This window comes from Lathamus discolor, chromosome 4 (assembly GCF_037157495.1).
Source record: "Lathamus discolor isolate bLatDis1 chromosome 4, bLatDis1.hap1, whole genome shotgun sequence".
NCBI lineage: Eukaryota > Metazoa > Chordata > Aves > Psittaciformes > Psittacidae > Lathamus > Lathamus discolor.
Genome location: NC_088887.1, coordinates 34,693,949 through 34,718,013, shown reverse-complemented (window position 1 = coordinate 34,718,013; position 24,065 = coordinate 34,693,949). Strand labels below are relative to the sequence as shown.

General features: G+C 41.7%; 1 protein-coding gene and 1 long non-coding RNA gene across 4 annotated transcripts; one reads left to right on the top strand and one right to left on the bottom strand.

The window, feature by feature from the left end:
* Positions 1-1,985: 1,985 nt before the first annotated feature.
* Positions 1,986-2,820, bottom strand: LOC136013309 (uncharacterized). Its single transcript, XR_010612217.1, has 2 exons — positions 2,357-2,820; positions 1,986-2,139 (listed from the first exon to the last, which is right to left on the bottom strand). It is a non-coding gene; the product is annotated as an uncharacterized LOC136013309 (long non-coding RNA).
* TMPRSS2 (transmembrane serine protease 2) lies at positions 2,526-23,693 on the top strand. Of its 3 annotated transcripts, XM_065676999.1 has the most exons (15): positions 2,529-2,696; positions 8,697-8,854; positions 10,051-10,122; positions 10,947-11,142; positions 11,455-11,538; positions 13,169-13,288; positions 14,638-14,767; positions 15,885-15,995; positions 16,794-16,837; positions 17,542-17,716; positions 19,414-19,589; positions 20,381-20,476; positions 20,868-21,010; positions 21,577-21,729; positions 21,932-23,693. In XM_065676999.1, the coding sequence occupies exons 3-15, from the start codon at positions 10,108-10,110 to the stop codon at positions 21,941-21,943; spliced, it is 1,455 nt and encodes a 484-aa protein (XP_065533071.1). In that variant the 5' UTR covers positions 2,529-2,696; positions 8,697-8,854; positions 10,051-10,107; the 3' UTR covers positions 21,944-23,693. The 3 variants fall into 3 exon arrangements, with proteins under 3 accessions (XP_065533074.1, XP_065533071.1, XP_065533073.1); XM_065677002.1 differs by lacking the exon at positions 21,577-21,729 and having other exon boundaries at positions 2,526-2,696; XM_065677001.1 differs by lacking the exons at positions 2,529-2,696; positions 8,697-8,854 and adding an exon at positions 8,883-9,697.
* The last annotated feature ends 372 nt before the right edge of the window (positions 23,694-24,065 follow it).

Genomic DNA, 24,065 nt, shown 5'->3' with positions numbered 1-24,065 from the left:
TGACTGATGGCTAGGCAGAGCTACCTTAAAGAATAAAGGAGGTGTCATAGGAAGCCATGTACCAAGAATGGTACCATGTAGTAGGATTTACAATGGTAGGTGACACCAGATACTTAAAAGATCAGTTTATTTTACATGCTGAAATGCAGATGCTTAGCACAAATCTATAGAAACATTTGCTTGTACTCCTGTGAAAAACAAAAGAAAACATCCAAACATCCTTCCTCTGCCCCCCATGCACACAAATACGGAGGAGGAAGTGGCTCACCGAACGTTTAACTGTTAATTTTAAGTGAGAGAAAGGTATTTGAAGTGTGGAGATGAGCAGTGTTAGGTTGAGCCATGTTGAAGCTCCCAGACACCTGGTATTCTGGTCAGCGAACTCTGGGTTCCTCAGCAAGAGAAAGTCTCTCTTCTAGAGAACTCACCTGCCGCTCCCAGGGCACGTACCCACCCTGAAAAACTAAACCCTGCCCAGACCTCTCCTGTAAAGGCTGCTTGTGATCCACTAGTAAAATCAATAGTGAGCACCCTGCTCTGCAGAAACATAATGAATACACAAGAATACACACAGACAACTCTTTGGGAAGAGATTTACAGGGCCATGAGCTCAGTCGTTTACTAGAAAAGACAAGCTGAACAGACCTAACAGCTTCTTCTGCCAAGAGGAGGCAGTCTCCCTCTCCCCACCTCCACCTCACCGCTTCCACTGCTCCAGCTCTCCTACTCCTTTGACCTTTGTTAGCAAACTGAGTTAACCTTGGGGAATATTAACCTAATTTAAAAAAAAGAAAAAAGAAAAAAAGCTTTTAGCACGTTAGAGATCTGAGAGGCCAACACTTTGGTAACCCAGATACCAGCCCGGAGGAAGGGAGGATTTGGGGGAAAGAGGGTGGGAATGCACTGCTCACTGACCGGCTCAGACCTCTCTGAGAAGAAAAGGTGTTAACAGGGGTAATCAACGAGCTGCTGGCTTATGCCCAGATCTTCAAGTCTGTGAGTAAGTAGAGCGCCATTCTTTCTAATGGAGCTGCACTGAACCCCTGCCACGGCAGGTCTGGTATCGTTTTCTACTGCAAAAAGCAACGTGAGTCCTCTGAAAGAGTTTAAAACTTCTCCGGTAGAGCAGCACACCACATTTCAGCACAACATATTTGTTACCTGTTGCCGTGTCCTCCCTAGTTTTAATACCTGAATTGGCTATGTATAGACAACATCAAGTTAAGCTCTGAAGGCCACCAACAGAGTTACTGTAGATTAAAGACAAGGACATGCCATAGAGATGGACATAGTAGAGAACTACAGAAGGTGACACCACGGTGTATTTTGTTTCTGACGTGGGACAATTTTATGTTTTACTTCAGCTGAAATTTGAGGTCCAATTCCTGCAACTGAATCCATACAGGAAAATTACTGAATCTCATTGATTCCTTATGGGAGAACAGAGAAGAAATAGCTCTACAAAAAGGTTCAGCTGAAAAGCCTAAGCTAAAGTTTAAGGATGTTTCAATGCTACTTATGTTTTTTATACTAAAGGGTATGAAGATACATAGAGTTCTCTTTGAATAAACACATAAAGCTGGAAAAATACTGAACATATGAGCATAGCTTCTTGGTGTACTTGATGTAATTCCTTGATATGCATTTGGAAATATAAACAAACCCCAAACACTTATCATGCCAAACCTGTGTACTGTGCCTTATCTGTAGTCTCCAAACAAAGATGTTAAGATTAACATGCAGCAATACTGTAGCAAACATGGCACTTTTATTAAAAGTGAGTGGAATTTCTTCAAACATCTATGCACTTTTCCAGTCATAAGCTGAGATTTTGGGATATAAGTGGATTTTTTTTCTTTTTTTCTTTTTTTCGCTGGAGCTCAGCTTTGGCAGATAAAAATCTCGCTCATGTGTATATCTGCTTTACAGGGGAGTTACAGCAAGTTATTAGAGCGTTGTAAGTAACGTGACCATTGAGATTGCAGTGATTTTCCAGAGTGCCACTTTATTAAATGGTCTAAAAGGCAGAATTAAAAAGAAGCAGTTTGCTTGGGCTGGATGTTTTATAAGCAATCTTTATCAGCTCCTGACCTGCCCTGTTCAGGGAAGCCTTGTGGTTTCTTATTTGCATACAGCACCCTGAAACGCAGGGAAGACAGGTTGATGTGGACGATCCAAAAAAATAGAAGGCACGGGCCCACCACCACAGCCCCCTTAGGCTAGAGCAGAAACCCCAAAACCCGGGGCACGTCAATCCCGGAGCGGGGCTCGCAAGGGGAGGCACCATCACCGCCGCGACCCCGGGCTGCTGAGGCCAGGCGGCCTGCGGGCCCTTCCAGGGGGTCCCTTTGCTTACGTCCGGCGTGCTCGTTTTGCAGACCATGGCGGGGAAAGAGGAAGGAAGGGGAAAAGGGGATCCTCCGTCCATCTGCCGTCTGTCTGGGGACAGGCACAAAGGGCTGGCGCATGGCTGGGCTCCCCAGGGGGTTGCTGGGCGCCGTCCTCCTGCGAGCAGTGCCTTCCTCCTCCCCGGCAGCGGGAGGAAGGGGCCGGGCGACACATCCACCTGGCGGCACCTGCCCTTTCCCCGCCGCTCCCCCCGCCGGGTAACTCCTCCCCGGCCGCGCTGGCTGCTCCCGGCTCGGTGCACCGCGTTCCGTCCGTCCTGGGCTTCGCTCGGGCAAGGGCAGCCCCAGGTAAGCGCGGTGCTCTCCGCCGTGGCCCCTTCGCCTCACACAAACCCTTTCTCCGGGACCAGTGTGTACCCACAGGCCGGGAAGCACCGTCTCCCCATGGAAAGGGTGGGGTGGGCAGGATCCGGCCAGGCCGCTCCGAGTGGCGCCTGTGGTTTTTGGCTTTTGATTATGGAAGTTTACTTTGGCGGAGAGCTGAGAGCCTCCGGGGGCACCTGAAAATCGCCGTCCCGCATAGGGGCCGGGGCCCGCCTGGGCTGGGGGAAGTGGGGAGGACCGGACACGTATGTCGTCGTCTCCCGAGAGCAAGAAAAGGAGATGCGGGTGGATAAAAGCCCGGGGGCTAGTAAACTCTCCTCTTTCTGCGGCGTTTCTCTGTGCTTTAGCTGGTTGCTCCCTTCCTGCAGCTGGTTTCTCTACTGATAGATGAACGCGATAAAGTTGCGGTTCCACGCGGAGCGGTCTGCAAAGCAAGGTGGGAGCTGCGCACTAGCGCAGGAGAGGTGAACGGGTTATTTATTGTGCAGTGAACAACGCGGTTCCAGCAGGTACGGGAGGAAAGGTGTGCGGTGCTGTACGCACGCCAGCGCTGGCCCGCCTCTGGCTTCTCGAGGTGGAGGTTGTCTATTTCTTGCGTCGTGGTGGAAGGAGACGAAACGCTGCGAGATTAGGCAGCTTTGTCAAGGTCACGGCGTGAGCAATTGGCCACGCAGAGGATGGACAGCGTCTGGTTCTGGGGTCTCTTCATTGTGTTCCTTGCAAAAGCACTGATTTCTGATTATCGTTGTCCCAACTTGTCAAGTAATTTTGGAGGAGTAACTTTGTTGATAGACTGCCTTCTCACAGGAGCCCTAGCATTGAAACTGCTGGGCCAAAGTTTTGAATGCTAAATCAGCTCTACTCCCCACTTCCCCTCAGGTGGTTTTACTGACTATCACAGCTTACCCGGACATTGAGTTTCACCTCAGGTTTCTGGGTGGGTTCGTGACAGTGAATTTTAGAGACCATTCTCCTGCTGTGCCTTTGTCCTAACTATTACTGTTTGCCGTGAGTGAAGTGCCTTCATCGCTTTAGGAAGAGCCAAAGGAAGCAGCTTCACCTCTGAAGGGTGACTTGTATCAACTAAGACAGTGTTAGGCCAGGAACGAGATGGATGTTGTATGTGGCATAGGTCAATGAAACTGGGAAATGATTGCACCTGTGGCTATTACAGGTATCAATGTAAAGCCAAAAGACGGGTGGACTAAGATTAAATTTAATGTCAAAGTAGGCTTTAACAGAACTTTTTTTTTTCATTTTTCCTTTAATTCTTAAACTGTTAAAAATTATCCTGGTACATAGAAAAGTCTGCCTGGTGCAAATCTGACACAGTAGTCTAGCCTGAAAATGGAAATAAGTTGAAAATATGTTCCTGGATGTTGATGAAAAACCAAAGCAAAACAGTATTCTGGAATGCTGGTCAAAATATTTCTTCTTGGAGTTACTGCTCCTGAACATATGGACTCTTACTTGTGTCAGGCAAGGTTTGGTCCACACGGAATAGTTCCAGTACTGCGATGGTAGCTCAGTTTTGTCCGAGCTACTGTATCCGTACTTCTCCCATGTCTGCGGTGCCTGGATCCCTAAACTTGTCTCTGGCAATAGGAGCCTCCCTGGGGAGTGAATTCAGACCTCCTTCCAGCAGTCTTGCTTTTCTTTCTTCTGTGTACACCCCTTGGAAGTGGTTTACAGCTCCTCAGGATCTCTAATTCACAAGTTGAAAACAGCTGACCCGGGGAAATACCTAAATAAGTCTGATTTGTTAATATGGGTAGTTTTTATTTCCCTGTAGAATGGGTACCTATTGGTACCATATTCATACAATATTCGTTTTCAACTCTAATATGGTAGACAAGTATTCTTGAGAGCTTTTTTATCCTTGCTGGAGTCTTTCAGTGCTGTAGACAGAGACTTGAATTTTATTGCCAGGTGAGGTTATTTGCTTCTGCCATGGATGGGGAAGGACAGAGGCAGAACTGGGGATGTAGTTTAGGGAAAGAAAACATCCATGTGCCAGGCTGCCTGTTGCTGTATCCTCTAGCAACACTGTGATCTGTGCACGAGGTGGGGTGTGGTGTGGGCAATGCCTGTCTGCAGTTGTCTGACCAATAGATCCATCTCCTACCATGCCAGCAAATCTTGTTCTTCTGTGCTCTTGGTCCTTTCTATTTCAGAAATGGCTTTTCTTTTGTAGGGTATTCTGCCACTTATCATGCACTCAGCTAGGCAACACCACTTTGGCCTCCTTTCTCACCCCACCCTTCCTAAGAAAAGCATGTGATATACTCGTGATGGGCTGAGTTTCATAGTAACATCTGTTCAGAGAAGACAAATAGATAATTATCCATAGTATGACTACAGCATCCTATAACTGTTTAAAACAAGACTGCTACCCTCAGAGCTTTTTCATGTGGAAGTAGTATTAACCTTAGTTTGCTGGTGTTGGGAATACTGTTGTGGACTTTATTTGAGCTGCTGGTAGTGCTTGTCAAGAGGCTCTGTTTTTTTTTTTTTGACAACTGTTGATAAGTAGTAGTACAGTTTAATGGTATTTAGGAGTTAATCTAGAATAGCTTCAAAGCTGTTTCTTAGGAGATCTAAGAATGCTAAGGCTCTATTTGTGGCAACCTTTCATACAATTATTTACACAGCCTCATATATTTCTCTGCAAGATGTGTACTATTACTGCATAGGCACACTGGGTAGAGCTTACCTTTATTGAGAAGGTTAGCTGAAAGGCCAGGACATTGGAAGAACCTGATTTTGAATACTTTGAGACATTTGGTTGCTTTATCTTTGATCCCTTCCAGAAAATAAAATTTACTGTGTGAAGTAAATGTTATTAATTTTGTGAATCATCTCAATAATAATACTCAGTACTATGTCCTGAAGAAGTACCAAGGAGCTCTTGTTAATGAAATGACATGAAAAATCTTATATTAGTTCCTTATTTAGTTCTTTTTCATACATAACTGTTTTTTTTAACCTTTCTACACTTCATTTGAAAATCATGCTAATTTTTAATGTTGCTTGTTAAACAGGAATCTTGACCATATTTCTTTTCTCTTGTCCAGATAGCAGAGGCAGGAATTGCCCGCTGTGTGAAAAGATCATATAAATGAATCTGAAATAACCTCTTTGCTTATTTTCTCTGTCCTTATTTTTTTTATTGCCCCTCCTCCCTTTCCTGCCCACCTTCATACCATGGTTATATTGTGTTTCAGGTTATGCTACTGAAACTTGTAAGTGGCTATAAAACTATTTGGAATAAAAAGGATGAACGCATACTTCCTTTCTAGCGTCATCAAAAAGCCATAATTTCTTGGCTTGCCCTTTTTAAGGTTGAGCTTTGCACTGTAATTACTCCTTTGCTATCTTAATAAGCTTTTCCAGTTTGTTCATTTGCAAGTACTGTATTTCTTTATCTGGGTAAAGGGAGCAGCTGATTTTTTGGATGTGACACTGAGTTAGTATTCCTGTAGAGTGTTTGGGTGTTGTTGTGTTCTGCCTTTTAGAAGCTGGATTTGACTTCATGCGTTTGGCTTTTAATTGTTCTGTCCTCTCCTTCCATCCTTGTTTGAATGTGGTTGCTTTCACGTAGGTCTAACTGTGAAGAGCTAGTCTGTGGTTGTTTTTTTTTTATTGTTGTTTTTCAGTTGTAGATACCTATCATAGAGCTTAGCAAACAGCTAATGTTGTTTCTATTTCAGGAAATACCACAAAATATGTATTGAAGTAATACATAAACGCAGGAAGTATGCTGTTGCCCATATAACTCCGGCTTCGCTGGCCAAGTTAAATTCAGTGTTGCGTTAGGGGATCTGAAGTTAATGGCTTGATTCTAATTGACCTAAGCATGGAAACAACATAGAGTGGTATCTGTATAAAGGCTTGTGGAAACTAATATAGCTAGCAGTGCTTATGGAACTCCATGCCTCCAAAGCATGTTACTGCTTTTAACTGACAATTACGTCAGGAATTAGCACAGAATTAGTACAGAATAGTGTACTAAGGAAGTACCATTTTTATTTCTTGCATGGAGAACTGGGGTAGAAGCCAGCAATTCTGGTTTCATTAACAAAATCATGGTTGAATCTTTAGCATTTCTTTGCCTTTTGTTCTTTCTTTTGTCTTTTTGGGATGTTGGCTCCTGGCTAGTGAAGGACACACAATGTAGAGGAGTCATGACCTGCTGCTGTGAGGAGGAGGTAAAAGGGGAGGCTCACCTTTACCCAACAGTAGTGAGGTGGATGTGGCATTGAGGACCACTTACAGCTGAGCAGCACAACCCTGTGCTTGGTGATTTTCCTGTCCAGGGGACAGTGAATGTCACTGTGGTAGGGAGGAGGACAAGCTTTTGGATGACTAGTAGTCTAGGAAGTGTATATTCAATTATGTTGTATGTTATCAAATGAAGTACAGACCAACTGTAGTGCAACTTTTGCTTAAATAGGAAGAACTAATTTGCAGAAATCCATAGAAAAAATTAAAAAAGCCACAGAAGTTGTTAGCAAGCTGATCTGCAAGGCCCTGGTCTCCTGGGCCCTGTCTTTCATACCTTCAAGTCTGCTGCGGCGGAGGGAGTTTCATCCCTGTTTCCTTGCCCGAAAATTGCTGTACACATTAATTCCACTAGCTCACTTTAAAGGACTCTTGAGGTTTGTTTCTTCAGATATACCCAGTAAAGTGCCATTATATCTTGTCAGACATCAGGAGGAATGACTGGCAGTGGGAAGGAAGGATAGGTGTATGTTCCCACTAAACTCTTCTGTATGAGGGTGGGTTTATGCTACATTTATGTGGGATCTATTTAAATCTGTCTGATGTGTGAGGTGAGTTAGAGGCCAAAGTATTGGACTGAGATAAGATGGACCAGTCTCTTCCAGCTATATAGCTGCTGGGATGGGGAGTGTTTGACAGGTCTGTTTGTTTCTCCATGACCCAGCTTCCTTATCTGTGAAGTTGTTGCGGTATCCTTGGTCTATTTGTAAAACCTTTAGAGGGGTGTAGTTGATGCATGTTTAGGAAAACTAGATCATATCATTATTGGATGCTATACATGGATTTTTGCCTTAAACTATTTTTGCAAACTAACGGGAGCCTAGTGGTTTTGCTTTAATCTGGTTTTAGTGCCCTGGCAAATGTACATGTGTAATAGCATGGAAATCTGTATGTACCTATGTCATGGTTTAAGCCCAGACGGTAACTCAGAAAGATGCGGCTGCTCTTCACTCCCCCCATTCTTCCTCCTCCTGCTCCCGAAGGGATGGAGAGGAAAATGGAAAGAATGTAACTCCCACAGGCTGAGATACGAGCAGTCCGGTAACTAAGGTATAACACAAAACTACTACTGCTACCCCCAATACCAATAATGATAAGGGAAATAACAAGGGAAGAGTATACAACTGCTCACCACCTGCCAACCAATACCCAGCCCAACCCAAGCAGCGATCTAGCCCTTCCGGGTAACTCCCCCCAGTTTATATACTGGGCATGATGTGCTGTGGTATGGAATATCTCTTTGGTTAGTTTGGCTCCGGTGTCCCATCTCTGCTTCCTCCTTGCTTCCCCTCCTCCCTGGCAAAGCATAAGACTGAGAAAGTCCTTGGTCAGAGTAAACATTACTTAGCAACAATTAAAATAATTTGTGTTATCAGCGTTGTTCCAAGGCTGAAAGTCAAAAACGCAGCATTGCACCAGCTACTAAGAAGGCGAAAAATGACTGCTACTGCTGAACCCAGGACAACCTTTGACTTCCCTGTGTTTTCTGGTGTCATAATGGAAAACTGTTGTTAATCAGAAGCTGGATGGGAAATAGATTTCCAAAGCCTTTCAAATGCTAATGTAAAAAAATACTTGTTTTTTTCTTTGGTCATAGTATCTGTTTGGTCACAGTACCTTAGAATCGCTACTTCTGTCTGCTATCACTGAACTTCCTAATAATTTTTCCCCTCTCCTTTTCAGAGAACAAGGAACAAAAATTCCTTCCTGTGACTTGTTACTTATCCTCTAAATCCGTGCAGAGCTACACTTCCTGACTCTGCTGTGAAGAGCTGGGTAAGAATGGATGCGACATAAAGCATAAGTCCTGCAGCCTTAGTCACCAATCTGATGGACTGACTGTAAGTAGGAGTAAGGCTTGTTTTTTTACCTGTCTGCCATGTGAATGAGAGTTCAACAGTGCATTATTATTTACTTTTCTTTGTTAGCACTAATAAACAAATACCAGAATGAGCCTTCTTAAATTGTTATGAAGTATTGGCGTGCTCAAGCCAAGCCACTGTTGAGATATTTACAATTCAGTTTTGGGTGAGATGATGCCTTAGTACAAGTTCTGAAACATAAGCTTATACTTTGGGCTGAATTATGTTGTGTCTTAATACAACTGCTCTTTATAGTCATGGCTTTCAACAGGGGTCATGGCAGTGTGCCTGTGTGCAAGGTACTGCTTTGCAGGCTGGAGAAAGGTATTTCTCAGTGCATGACTGAGGCACTTCGTAGGCTGCTTTTTCGTGTAGAGTAACATTATAAAAGGACTCAATAGATTAAATTATTTATTGATTGCTTATAGAGGTGTATAACTGCCAGTTTTAGAACTGTAGGAGAAACATTTTGTGTTTCTTGTGTCTTTGCTAATCTGTGGTTTTACTTAATGTTAATGTTTAACTTTAAAATCAACTGCTATGTGCTTGAAACATTGGATGTTGCTCCTCTTTTACTCTGTGTGAAAAACTTCCGTATTGGTGTGGCATATTGTTTCCCTGCTGTACTTTTTTCCCTGTTTTTGCTGTGGTGGCTACAAGACACAACCGAGATGACAACTGTTTGCAGCGTGGAAGAGTGGAAAAGATGTGGCTTGTGGGCTGCTAGCTGTGGCATTGTTAAACGAGTTATTTGAATTTGTATTTCCTGATACTTTGTTCATGTTCTCGTTTCTGTGTCATAAACCTCAGAGCGATACATGAGTAAGTGTTGAGAGAGGCAGGAGGACCTGAACTTGGTACTGACACCATGTGGGTTGTTGCCAGGATATTCTTTAACTCTCATTCTGTCAGCGAGAGTGAGCACTAACTTAATCTTCTTGGTTTGTGTGGCGCTCGTGTTAATGAATAGTTGCCACTGTATAATCCTCAAGGTTGTATTGAGAGGCTATTGAGATCTGATTTCATGCTGCACCTTAATTTGGACCTTCTCTTGAAATACTTCTGTATTTTTTTCCCTGCAGATTTGGTGTTTTTCCAAAGGGAAAACTGACAAGAGATGTGGCAAAGCTTCTGTTTGTGATTGTTCTCTGTTTGGTTTTTTTATTTTTATATAGGTTCAGGCTTTACTTCCAATCACTTGAATTGTTTTGATATTGCTGATAAAGATAAAGATGACCTCTACTGTAGTAAGTAAAATATTCAAAATATTCCTCTCTGATTTTTTTTCTTTAATGAGGTTTTATTTGTTTACAGGTAACAGCCTATTGAGTGGTGTCGTGGTTAACCAGTCTTTTAAAATGTGGAGTAGTTGTGTTTTCTGCAAAAAAGGAAAGTTACTCTGAGGCAAGTGTAAGAGGCTTGAATTAACTAGCACTTCAAATGCCCAGGTGCTCCTGGGAGAGATTTATGCTTTTAAAGCTGGTTTTGGAGGTATAGATTGAAATGGGTTCTAACTAGTTCTTAGTGCTTTTTCAGGATAAATATCCCACAACCTGTTTGTAGACCAGAAATACCTTAGGTATACCTGGTGGTGTTTTAGGACATTATGGGACAATAAACATTCATCCTAGACCTGGACAACTGCACCCGGAGAGGCTGTTACTTGTCAGTGTTTCTTTCAATGATGGTGCTACTTAAAACTGGCCTTGCTGCTTATTTCTACCCTGTCAGATGTTCTAATGCGATGGTTTGTGCAGCCAGCTGGAAGGCTGGGCTCAAGAATCCTTCTTGAGTTGTTTTGGATCAGGAAACTGATCCCTTCATATGCCTTCCAGCCTTACTCTGTTATTTTTGTTGTTCAAAATGCAAGGTATTAGGCATGTACTGTAAATCTCTGTGTGAATTTGGGTGACTAGGATGTGTATGCATGCATGGTGTATTTCTGCATTGGCAGAATTACTTAGTAGGGCTCTGAATGTAAATGCACCTGAAACTTACTTTGTCCTAATTGCTCTCTTACCTCTTGTTTTTGATTTTCTCCTGTTTCCTTCACCTCAACATTACCATTTAGGGTCCACCGCCATACTATGAAAATCATGGCTTTCAGCCAGAAAATGTCTATTCTGCCAGGCAGCCAGTAGGTGCTAACCCATATCCCCAGTACTTCACAACAAATGCTCCGTCAGTGCCAAGCTATGTCCCAAAGGTTGATACCTATCAGTCGAGTAGGCCAATAGCACATTCATCCAGGAGAACGTGTTCATCAGGTAAGTTTTGGTGTGATTTCTTCCAAATTTAGACTTAAGGTCTTCCTAAGTAAGATAATAAAAGGGACTTCCCTTCCAACTCTGGTATTGAAGGAGCCACCTCCCTGTGGATGAAGAAGTAATAGCTGGCTGGGGTACCGGTGTAACTAGACAGGAACTTGGGAGATTTGGAGGAAGGATAGTGGAATGGAGGAAAGCCTGTCTGGCAAAAAAGTGTGGGGTTTTTATGTCAAGAAAATAAATGGTGTTGGTGGTTTGAAATTACCTTATTTGTGAACATAATTTCTCTTTTTCTTCTTGCTTTCATTTCAGGTGTAAAGAAAGCCATAATCATTATAGTAACTATTTTAATAGTCATTTGTTGTGCAGTTGCTGCTTTCTTCGTTTGGTATTTTGGTAAGAATTAATTTTTTTTTTGTTCTGGAAGAAAAGATGTACTAAATTTTTAAAGTTAGAAATATAAATTCTTCCATTTTATGCCAAATTTGTGACAAGAAAGCCTTCATTACCTATCTCTTGAGAGATGACTGTAGTGACAGGACAAGGGGTAATGGGTTAAAACTTAAACAGGGGAAGTTTAGATTGGATATAAGGAAGAAATTCTTTACTGTAAGTGTAGTGAGGCACTGGAATGGGTTGCCAGGGAAGTTGTAATGCTCCATCCCTGGCGGTGTTCAAGGCCAGGTTGGACAGAGCCTTGGGTGGCATGGTTTAGTGTAAGGTGTCCCTGCCCATGGCGGGGGGGTTGGAACTTGATGATCTTAAGGTCCTTTCCAACCTTAACTATTCTATGATTCTGTGAAGTTGTGTTGCTTCCTAATGGAGTCTGTGTTTTTGTTCTGTCTGGGGTTTTTACTTTCTTTCTTTTTAATGAAAAATGCTGCTGTCACTTTCCTTTAATCAAGAGAATATGTTTTTGATGTAAATGATGTCATCTGCTTTTTGATTCTTCTGGAGCAGCTTTTTCAATTGGTTTCTCTGGAAAGCTCCAGTCTATCTGCAAAGCTCATGCAGTATAACTGTGCAGCACCATAGCTGGTAGTAGAGAGTAGCTTGAACTCTTGCAAGGGTTTTTGTACTGTGGGATAGCTGGCACATGTCTGTGTGTTGCCAACATGTTCTGCAGTGGATTTCATTAGGAAGTCACTGCTGTGCATCTTTTCCGAAATGTAACTGTTCTGAATTTGAACTTCACGTAAATTCAGGTGAAGGAGGAAGATTGAAGTAAATTTGTATACCTTAACTGCAGGAGTGTAAACAGTCAAGATACCTTTTATTTTGATAAAACGGGATCTCTCTTGGAGCAGAAGTAATTCGCATCTGTTTATTTGGTTCTGTCAGGCTTTTGCTTTGAAAGCGCATTAATGTGTGAGCCCAGGCTGTCTCACCGCTGTGACCCTTACCACAAATGGTGTCTTCACCTTGAAAGTCATCCCCAACCAGGGTGGCTGAACTCTGAAGCTGGGCTAGAGTGCTCTAAGTTTGTCTTGTGCTATCTTAATTTCCCTTTTTGAATGAAACTAAAAAACAAATTGTTATGGCTTTAGGAGCCTCTCTGTTCTGTGGAGGAAACAAAAGGAAGAGAGAAGGGTGTTAATTTAAAACTATTAGGATGAGACTCACTTTATTTATACAGGATGAATGTAATCTTGTTTTAAATGGCAGCGAAAGCTAAAGGATGTAATTGGAGTAATTGCTTTCTTCCTCCTTTTCTGTTTCTCAGTGTTATGCTTTGTCAGTGTAAAGCCGACTCCTTTTAGACAATTTAATGTTGCTTGCTTATTCACAGGAGGCAGTGGACAAAATCCAATTAGCTGCATCAGTGACTTAATCTGACAAGTAATGTAAAGAGCAGAGCATCTTCTGTTGTGTCAGGCTAGGTCTCTCCCACCTCTGAGTTAGGGTTAGAGCTCTTTCTGATGTTTTGCTTTATCAAAGTGGAACAGTCCTTGCGGGTAAACAGTAGTCACCTAAGGCTAAGATAATTGATATTCAGTCTAATGTCTGTGCTGCTCTCTACCTGCAGTAGAGAATCGTTGTCTTGGCTCCTTAATTGAGTGTGGATCTTCAGGAGTGTGTATACCACCTTCGCAATGGTGTGATGGAGTGAGCGACTGCCCCAGTGGGGAGGACGAAAACCGGTGTGGTGAGTGCTGGTAGTCAAGCAGGGGGACCTTCAGCCAACTGTGAGAGGCTTTTGAGCAGATTGCCTAGTCTAAAGCTAGCCTAAGCTACAATAGGGCTGTTTTAGCCTAAGTTATACCTCTAAAATGGTTTTAGGATGTTTGAATACATTGAAGGCTGTATCTAGATATTCACTTTGTTTCCTGACCGGTTGAAAAGCTGAAACAAAATGACTGATTCAGGGGTTTGAGATGGCTTAACTTTGAATCAGTTTTTAGAATATCACCTTTCAATTTGAATGGGATTTGTGCAAAACTGAATGTAACATTGTCTCTGGAATGAACATAGTTGACTTTGTAGTAGACCTTCAGGTGATAATATAAAGCTGGTGGTCTTCAGTCAGGCTTGTCTTTTTCCACATATTTTGCATTCTTCATTCTCCCAGTAATACTTCAACTACTTCATAACTCCTTTGTGTAAATGCCTGATCTGATCAGTTTTTTCAACTGAAAAGATGCCAAGGGAGGCTTTAGTGCAGAGCTGAAGGTGGAAACATCATCAATTTGTCTGTTCCAAAGGCACAGCATCTCATTTCTAACACCTGTGTTGTGCCAGTGCTACTCTAGAAAACTCAGGCTGTACTCTTTTTTTTAATCTCTCTGGGAACTTTTTATTCTGCACGTCTTGTGTAAGGGTAGCCTTTGCTGGCATATGCTCTAAGGCTGTTCCTCTCCATTTGGCTAAATAATGAGTTTTTGGAGAAGCTTGTTCAATCCATCCATTTGCTTGAACTATTTTATATTAAATTAATGTGCAAATAATTTTGCACACTGCATGTGGGATACAATACGTATGGGATACAAAACACAATGGGACATGCAGTGTCAGAGCTAATTACTCCTTGTTGCATTCTTGCACTATAAGCACTTCTCTGAAGAAATTTGGTCTATTAATATCCAATAAAAATGTATTACAATAGATTATATTTTATTTATACACAGTGCATGATATATTAAGAAATATATGGTTGTGTAGATGATGAGAGGCTATTGCAGTCTTTGTGTTAGAATGTGAAAGAGAATTTTGAGCATAAAACCTGTAATGAAAGATGAACAGTCTTGAACACTTGCATTTTTAAACTGGCAGTTCTTTAAACTGCTTTACACAAAGTAATAAAGTCATTTCAATATTTCTGTCTACTTGGTATTTCTTCAGAATTGGGGTAGAAGGCAGCATTAAATTAACACCACTTCATACATACAAACAAATATTATGAGTAACAATACTTTAAAGGAGAGAGAGAGCGCAGTAATATAGCGTGTGATGTTCTTGGCTTGTTTTGGGTTATTTTTCTTCTTCCTTTTCTGGCAGTTAGACTTTTTGGACCAAACTTTATCCTGCAAGTTTATTCACCTGTCAGCAAATCCTGGTATCCTGTTTGTCACGATGACTGGTATGATGATTACGGGAAGACTGCATGTAAAGACATGGGCTACAGTGTGTAAGTCTAACCTTCATTAGCCTTTGCACATACATAGAAAGGTTAAAATTTCCCTCTTGCTCTTTTAAAGAATGTGTATATGAAACAAAAAGCAGTTGGCAATCTAGTTTTTGTGAAAGAAGGTGGGTGTTATTTTAACAGTGGTGGGTGTTATTTTAACAGTGGTAGCTGTTACAGAATCAAAATGAAATACGGCTCCAATGAGTTACGGGGTCTGACATGCATGACATAGTAACTCAGTGGAGTCACTTGTACCCAATACATTCACTTATAAACATCTTCCAGAGCTATCTTCAGATCGTTATAATTGCTCAGTGACATCCAGTCTGACTTGACCTATCATCACCAGTGTTGCATAGAAAGCCTTGATCTTCTGAGGACATAAGTACCACAAGCTCATCTGGAAAATCGACATAAACATTTGTGGCCCTGAGTGCTGCCTGTGTTCTCCTTGCAGAATGCTGTAGGCTAAATTCTTCTATGGTTGAGACATTTGATGTCACATCTTTTTGATGCAGTTGTCAAATGCTGTCTACTGTTGTGCATGGAGTAGTGGGGTGAATTTATTGCCCAGGCAGAACTTGTGTGTGCCCACTCTGTCGTGGCACTCTGAATTTAGGTCTTTGAACCAGCAATGGCCCCAGCAGTTCTCTAGTTACTCTAGTAAGACAGCTCAGCAGTGACTACATGGAGCTTGTCCTCACCTGGAAAGGCTGTCAGAACAGCACCACTTGCTACTGCTCTCATTGTGCCACAGAAACGTGGCTGTCATGACTTACTGGGCCTGAACTTTGCTATGCTGTGTAAATGTACTGGCAAAGGCATCTCTTCATCTTGCACTGTTTCATGAGGCTGAGGATTCCTACTGTGTGCATATTAGGTAAAATTAATATTTCAATCTAGTAACTGTTTGATGGGAAATGGAACTTGACAAAATTTTAAAGAATCTGAATCTCTGGAACCTACAGCACCCCTGGGGTACTGTGCTTAATTAAAAAATAAATAAAATCCCATTTTTGGTGTTGCTCATGTGAGAAACTGTAGCTTGGCACACTTCATTGGTTTTTGTTTGAAAACTGAAACCGCTGGGTTTCATAATGGACTTTCTGTTTTGCAGAGATACGTACTACTACAGTCAAGGAGTAGCAACTGAAGATGACTTTAAAAGCTACATGAAGCTGAATGCAAGTGCTGGGAATGTAGACTTGTACAAAAAGCTGTATTGCAGGTATCTTTGTCTAATACAAACTTATTGCCTTTTACCAGCGTCTTTCTAGCTTTGTAAGAAGTGTAGTTTCTTCCTGTAGCATAATGCAAGCACATCTTTTAGTGGGGGTTTTTAGAGGGAAAGAGACTTTGTTTTTCATCTGGTTTCAGCAACTGCTCTCTTATTTAAAACCACAGCTGTCATTTTTCCACCCTTCCTCTCTTCTTTTTTAAAAGAGATGTCCCATCCTGCTCCCTTCATGCTGCCTAGAAGGCTGCCATGTCAGAGGTACTTTTCTAAGGCTCTTCAGCCATCAACAGGAGTTTCTATATGGTGTCAATAGCTACCAGCTGTAACACATTCACAGCAGATGTTACAGCTTTGGGTTTGCTTTTTTTAGTCATACGAACACACAAAATGGATCTTTCATTGTGGAAAGTATTTTTATTCTCATTAAGTAACTCTGAGGTGTCTGGTTTCTAAACCTGTAGACTGCTGTGCCTGGGAAGTTCCTGTGGCTTTGTTGTTTAGATTCTTCTACAGCTACTTCATAATCCAGCTCAACTTTTTCCTCACGCTGTTCTTCATATTGCTTCTCAACAGGCTTACAGACCGTTTGTGCAAGAAATGGTGGAGGTCAGATAGTTGCTGGTAGGGTAGCTGGAAAGGGAAAAGAAAAGTGGGAGCTCTGGGCAGGAAAATGAAAGTGAGGGCAGGGCATATAGCTGGAAAGGGCAGCAACAGCTGGAGGGTGATCTTTGCCCACCGTTTGCTTCACTGTATACCTAAAAACCTGGGTTTTTTTTATTTCTATTGCAGTGATTCCTGTGCATCAGGAAAGGTGGTTTCTCTGCGCTGCATACGTAAGTGGCTGTTTCTCTAGCTTCTGCATTCATGCTTTGAAATGCCCTGACTGGGAAATCCTTTCAAATATGCATAAATAATTGCTATCTTTTGATGGACAGATGATTTAACTCTGGTTTCCAAGTTTCAGATGGTAGAAGATGAGAGCAGGAAGGGAGAGGAGATGAGAATGTTGGACTCTCAGTTGCTTTTGTCTTTGCTGCCACCAGCTCCTTTAAATTTACTTGCCTGCAGTGCAGCTTTGTAGCCTTTACCCAGTAATTGTGGTGGGACATCTATGGTACATCTGCTCTCCAGCACACAGACGTTGGGAGGGCAGTGTGTTCTTGGTGATGGCTGTCATGAGGCAATTCCTGGCTGTTGTCTGTTTTGTTGTGCAACACAGCACTGTCTGTATGGCTCACCAGAGATGCCTGAATACCACGTTCAAGGGTGTAAAGAACCACTGGTTTGTGGTGAACTGAGGACAGCAGCTGCCAAATACTCATGTTGATGTTTGCAATGTGAAGGGCGTGCAGGCTATGGGAGACTTGCGATCTTGGTGTGCAAGGCAGGGGTGCAAGCTAAGGCATATTGAAGGCCAGAAGTGCAGAGGTCAGACATAGTCTGTGCTCCTCTCTGCTAGGGAAGCCTTGAATTGCAGAAGCCATCTTCCAGACCAGCTCACTCTTTAATGCCTCTGTGTGTGTAACTGACTCTTTAGAGTGCGGCCTCGCCACTAAAAGCATCAACATCATGAACAGAATCGTGGGTGGCAGCGGGGCAGTGCTGGGGCAGTGGCCATGGCAGGTCAGCCTCCACGTGCAGGGCACCCACATCTGCGGAGGCTCCATCATTACCCCTCAGTGGATAGTAACAGCCGCACACTGCGTGGAAGGGTGAGTCTGTCCTTTGTCTCTTGGGTGGCGATTTTTCTTGCTCCATGCTGAAATACGCAAATTTGCTTAAGCCTCCCAACTTTTTCCTTTAAAACTGAATTAAATACCATTCCTCCTCTCCCCCCTGCCTTTAATGCAGGTGCTAGGTATGGTATTTTGTCTATATAGCAGTATGTTTTCAATTGTTAAGGGAAAATTTGTTGTGGAGGAGGCTGGCTGCAGATCATCTGTCTATTTTCTACAGGAAGAAAATCTTACTTGTTAAAGGTGGAAATTAAGTTGGACGGTGGTGTAGGGCACAGATACCCACCCAACTGAAGATGTAAACTCAAGGCACAAAACTTAATGCCAGACAGTACCATGTTTTCATGAAGATGTTAAATTGCACTGTGAGGAAAAACAGAAAAGGGAAAAAAAAGGGGGGGGGGGGGGAAGGGGCAAAAAAAGCCAAACCCTCAAATATCACACAGTTGTAGATATGATCAATTTGAAGATCCCTGTACCGCTTATTTCCTCATATCTTCATGGCACATGATAGTAAAGCCCAAGTCAGTATTAAATGTTAGTTTATACCTGTCCAAGAAGCACTATAAAATGGCATAAACAAGGAAAATAACTGGTACTTGGTACATTTTTAACACGTAAAGGAGTGTTGAGGGTGTTGTGGTACCTATGTACAGTGGCAGAATATGTTTAAAAGGTGGCTGCTTCTGTTGGAGGAAAAATTCACTAAGGAAAAACATTTTTAATGGTTGGTTGACTGGATCACAATTTGAGGCTAAGCCAAGAAAAAATAACTTTGTCCTTAACCTTGAGAAAGGAATGCAAGTGTGTGTTCTTATGTGATGATCTTATCCCTCCTTTGTTTTCTGATTTGAGCTCTGTAAGATGCAAAAGCTTTAGGAATGGCAATCAGGCTGTAGCTGGTACAAAGCTGGTTTTCAGTCTTGTGGTGGGGTTGGAGTTTTGTTTGTTGGTTCTTAGGTTTGGGTTTTTTCGGGGGGGGGGGTGCTTGTTTTTGTTTGGGTTTTTTTTGAGGGGGGACAACTGTTGCAAGCACTAATGCCTTGGCATTTCTTGTGGAACTAATTCTAACACTTGTAGGAAGTTTTTAGTGATCATTTTTAAACTATGCTGGAGCACAAGACTACTTAATTGCATCTAGCAAACATGCTCAACATTTAAAGCCACCAAAACCACACAAGAAAAAAACCCCACAAACCTGGCGTTTTCAAGATAGTGAAATTCCTTCACTGGATCATGTTTTTACTACTTCTGGCTTTTGCTGCCCTTGTGTGCTTTGGATAGACAGTACATGAGTGGTACTGCAGACATGTGAGACTTCAGAAGTAACTGCTTCTGAGAGTAACTCAGCCATGGAAATCAATAGACTTCAGTGCTGCAGACTCAGCTGTGCTGAGTGACTTAGGGGGCAGACAGTGATACTTATCCCATTTCAAAGATTTTTTAAAATTTATTTTTATTTTTAATATATTTATGAAATTAAAGTCAAGCTGTCCCGAAGTGAGAGGTCTTGTAATTTGTTTACCTTGTTCTTTGGAAATGGTAGTCAAATGCACGTGCATTCTTGGTCACACGTGCATTTGACTACTGGTTCTGAAGACTGTTTTTTGAAGGTCATAATCTGTGACTTGTTACCAGAGAAGCAAACCTTCTAATCTTCCTTTTTCCTCTAGACAATTTTCTGAAACGCACAGCTGGAGAGTTTATGCTGGGATTCTGAATCAGAATGAGATGATCATCAAAAATGGATACAAAGTGCAACAAATAATTTCCCATCCAGATTATGATACAGATTCTAAAGACAATGATGTCGCCCTCATGAAGTTAGAGACATCGTTGAGTTTTACCGGTATGTATCCTGCTCTTAGGGAAAAAATCTGATAACAATGAGTGTGTCCTTTAAAACTTCTGAAGTTCATCAAGAAATCCTTGTAGATATTTATGGGAATAACACAAAATGCGGGTAAAGACACCTTAGCGACAGAGACAGGGTAGAGGTAGAAGCAGAGGGCCCAGCCTCCGATTTTCTAAGTAGAATTTATTTAAATCTAGTACATGGTAGAGGAGTTTGGGCTTATTTCAACAGTTTTCTTTTACCCCAGAATGTTGTACAGTGCTTATGTATTGCCACTCCTATATGTACAGGCTCAGGATATAGAGGTGGGGAACTGACTGAACCCCAAACGAAGTTATATCAAGTAACAATTGGAAAAATCAAAAGAACAACCCCAAAAGAAGTGTTCCAAGAAGTGTTTGTCTTAAAAGTAGATGTAGGTTGTTTGTAAGTAAGCGAGAACAAACCATTATTTAAACTTGAAGTGCTTTTTATGTACAGGTCCTTTGTATTTCAGTGCATCATTTTGAAGTTCTACTAGAAATAATCTGGAGGAGCTCTTCTGCTGCTGCTAACCTCTGTTTATCAGGTTTTTGTGTTTCATGCTTCTCATGTGTAGCCGTTGAATCCTTCTTGCTTTGTAATTATTTTCAGCAGGGTTTTTCAAAGAGAATACAGAAGGTAAAGTACAGAGAAAATGCATGGTGTGTATGTATTGAAGTGGTGGTCATGATTATGGTTATGCATTTATTTTGAATTATGTCTGGACATCTGGGATTACAGATGTTACTGTGTTTCTTTTGTAGATGCTATACAGCCAGTTTGTCTGCCTAATCCAGGAATGATGTTCGAGCCTAATCAGGAGTGCTGGATATCTGGATGGGGAGCAGAGAGCCAAGGAGGTAGAGTGGCTCTGGAATACTTTGATCTTCTACATAAACCACAGCAACTGTAGGGAGGTGTTCTTTGCCTCTTGCAGATTTCATGTGGTTTTAGTAGCCCTGTAGATAACGCAGTTGATTTGGGGTTGGAGTAGGCAGGTAGGTGCCATGTTCTCTTGCTTTACAGTCCACTGACAGCAAAGCAGGCTAACTCACTGAACTCCTGGGAGGGAGTTTTAATGTCATGTTGTCTCTTTGTGGTGGATCATATATCTTAAGTGTCCATCCCAATGTTTCTAGTATGTTTAATCTTGAACAGTGCTAGCAGAAGAGATTTATAATAGCGACATAATGTGATGCTTGTTCTAATTTTGTCTTTGTATGAGTGGTTTTGTGTGTGTTTCATTTTTAGGTAAAACATCAAATAACTTGAATTATGTTAGGGTGCCCTTAATAGAACAGTCTACGTGTAATTCTGTCTTTATCTATAATGGTGCAATTTTGCCTACAATGGTCTGTGCCGGATATCTAGAAGGAGGAATTGATTCCTGTCAGGTTAGTATTCCTCATTACCACCTAATAATGATCTGATTATTTTTGTGGTCTCACTAGTTGGCTTTTCTAATAATCTATTAATTACAAACAGATTGGGGGGGGGGGGGAAGGATAACATTTTGGTTGAGTTTCTAGTTCCTTTGATGGTGCATCCCTTAAAAAGGGTGAGATTTTGTTTCATCTTCTGAATGGCTGCCAGTTCTGAGTTCTCACTAAATAACCAAAGAGGGTGAGGCAGTCCTTTTGAATGCTTCAAGGTTGTTTTGTTATCTGGTATTTAAAGTTCAATGAATGATCTTCATAACCGCAGTGATACCCTACCATTATGTCAGTGAACAAGAAAGTCAATAATGCCTGTATCATTTAGTGCATTGGGCAAACAATTTTCATCACTATGGCAAGCAGTCATTATTTAATACTGTAATTGCCATCACATTTTGTTTTAGCGACTGCCTTACAATGGTGGTTAGCTTTTTTTTTGAAACTTAACCTGTATTCCTGAAGTGAAATGGATTGTGTCTTTTCTGGTGGCCAGGTCAATAATAATACATTTGCATTTTGTGCAGGGTGACAGTGGAGGTCCTCTAGTAACTAACAAAAACTCCTTGTGGTGGCTGGTTGGAGATACTAGCTGGGGATCTGGCTGTGCTACTCCCAATAGACCAGGAGTATATGGGAATATGACTGTGTTTACAGATTGGATTTATAAAAATATGCAGGTAAAATGTTTGGGTGGTTTTAATAATTGAAAATGTCCAAAATTCTAAACCTTGATTTTATTTATTAAAAAAAAAAAATAAAAATAATGTGACTTCCCTGCTAATGGGGCTGCTCTGTTGCAAAGCATCTAAGTAATTGATAAGGTAGTCAGACAGCTGTCAACAGAACTTGAACCTTTGTTGGTTTGGTTTTTCTACACAGGCAAACCGATGACAATGCTGGCTGTCCTCCTTGCTGATCGATGTTTCTGAGAACAGGAATAAACGAAGCCATGGGTGCCTGGGATATTTATTCACTTTGCAAATGATTTTTTTTTTTTTCTCTCTTTGAATTATTTTAAAAAATAACATGAAGGATTGCACACTCGGTTCTGTGCTGGCTACAGTGACTGATCTTAATCAATGAAGGATTATCACAATGATCACCTTTCTTCTTGTGGTGGTCTTGTGCCTGGCAGAAACTGTTCTGTCACCTGCTTGATGAAATGTCTCTCTTTAGTTGAGTAACTTTGACTTGATAATCAGGTACAGGCTTATAATGGCAATTTTAATCAAAATTTAAGATTTTTGTAGCAGGATGATGAGACAGTTGGTTTAGTAGTGTTTTAAATTAAATGCTAAGTAATGTGAATGTTGACTCTCTGAGCTGCTGGTTGGCAATTTAAAAATAAATAAATGTTTTTTGGTATAGAATCACAGAATGGTTTGGGTTGGAAGGGACCTTAAGGACCATTTAGTTCCAACCTCCCTGCCATGGGCAGGGACACCTTCTGCTAGACCAGGTTGCTTAAAGCCGTGTCTAACCTGGCCTTGAGCACTGCTAGGGATGGGGTATCTGCATTTCTCTGTGGATACCTGTTCCAGTGCCTCACCACCCTCATAGTACAGAACTTCTTAATACTTAAACCTAAATCTACCCTCTTTCAGCCTGAACTATTCCCCCTTGTTCTGTCTCTACATGCCCTTGTAAAAAGTCCCTCTCCAGCTTTTCTGTAGGCCCTCTTTGGGTGTTGGAAGGCTGCTGTGAGGTGTTCCCTGAGCCTTCTCCAGGCTGAATAAGCCCAACTCTCAGCCTGTCCTCACAGCACAGGTGCTCCAGCCGTCTGAGCATCCTTGTGGTCCCTTCTGGACTCGCTCCAACAACTTCATGTCCTTATTATATTGGGGGCCCCAGAGCTGAATGCAGTACTGTAGGTCGGGTTTCATAAGAGCAGAGTAGGAGGGGAGGAGTATATGTATAAAGGGAGATTTTCATGCATTGTGGTAGAGGCACACAAAAAACCCCAACTGTGTATTCAGGTAATTAAAAGCCCTCAGTATCTCAGCACAGCAGTCATCCAAGTCAGATTGTTTGAAGCAAGACCAGTCTGATTGTGCTGTTCTGCCTTAAGTTTCTCTGAACCCAAAAAGGGCAAAACCTGTTGTCACTCTTGATGTAGGCTGTACTCCAGAGCCGTAGCAAGAATCAGCGAATTAAGTGTCCCAAAGGCGAGGTTCCTGGCAGCGCACATTGAGATTGAGTCTTGAACTCTCCCTCCTCAGAAAGGCAAAAGGCAAAGTTTTTCAGTAAGGCTGTGTTGCAAGCGATAGACCTCTGATTGCAAACACACATACAGAGGCTGGATATTTTATACAAAGAAACACAAATTTGCATTTCTGTGTAACCAGATGAACTACCTCATTTATAAAATTTGGCTTTTAATTCCTTACAGCTCTCCTTTTATGTATCTGCATGTATGTTTTTAGCAAAATGTAATTAATGTCAAGAGTGCCACATCAAGTACGATTTTGAAAATAATTTATAATCATAGTGCAAAGGATCAAAAAGCCATAACAAGTCTATTTTAAGACGGATAAATCTTTTGAATGAAATGACTCCACTAGTCTTGTTTTCTCCTTTAGTACTAAAGTGCAATTATCTTGCATGTAAACACTGCACCAAATAAATTTTTTTTATGAATCTCTTTCCTTAGTAGTGGTTTGTAGTTTTTTGCTTGGTGTTTGGGTTTGGTTTCGGGTTTTTTTAATTCTTTTTTTGGAGACATTTGCTGCATTCAGTGTCTGAAGTGCTTTGAGAATCCAATTAAAAAAGACAACCCCCAAAATACAAAATAAATTAGAACAACACAAGAGGGTGATCCAAGAGGTTTGTTGGTTTTTTTTTTAAAGGTCCTTGAAAAATCCCAAGGCAAGAGAGCTTGATGTCCGTGAATGCTGCATGTCTTTTAGTGGCTGGGTCTGATTAAATCACTCTGGCTTGTGAAATTGAATTAAATAAGCCAGTTTAGCCTGAAGGTTGATGGAGTCACACCCTGTTTTGTTATTACATCTCATGC

Excerpts from the sequence above, each read along its gene's own strand:
- TMPRSS2 (XM_065676999.1), top strand. Across the intron at positions 11,539-13,168 it reads TTTCTTCGTTTGGTATTTTG|TAGAGAATCGTTGTCTTGGC; the intron begins GTAAGAATTAAT and ends CTCTACCTGCAG. Across the intron at positions 20,477-20,867 it reads GGGAGCAGAGAGCCAAGGAG|GTAAAACATCAAATAACTTG; the intron begins GTAGAGTGGCTC and ends TTTCATTTTTAG.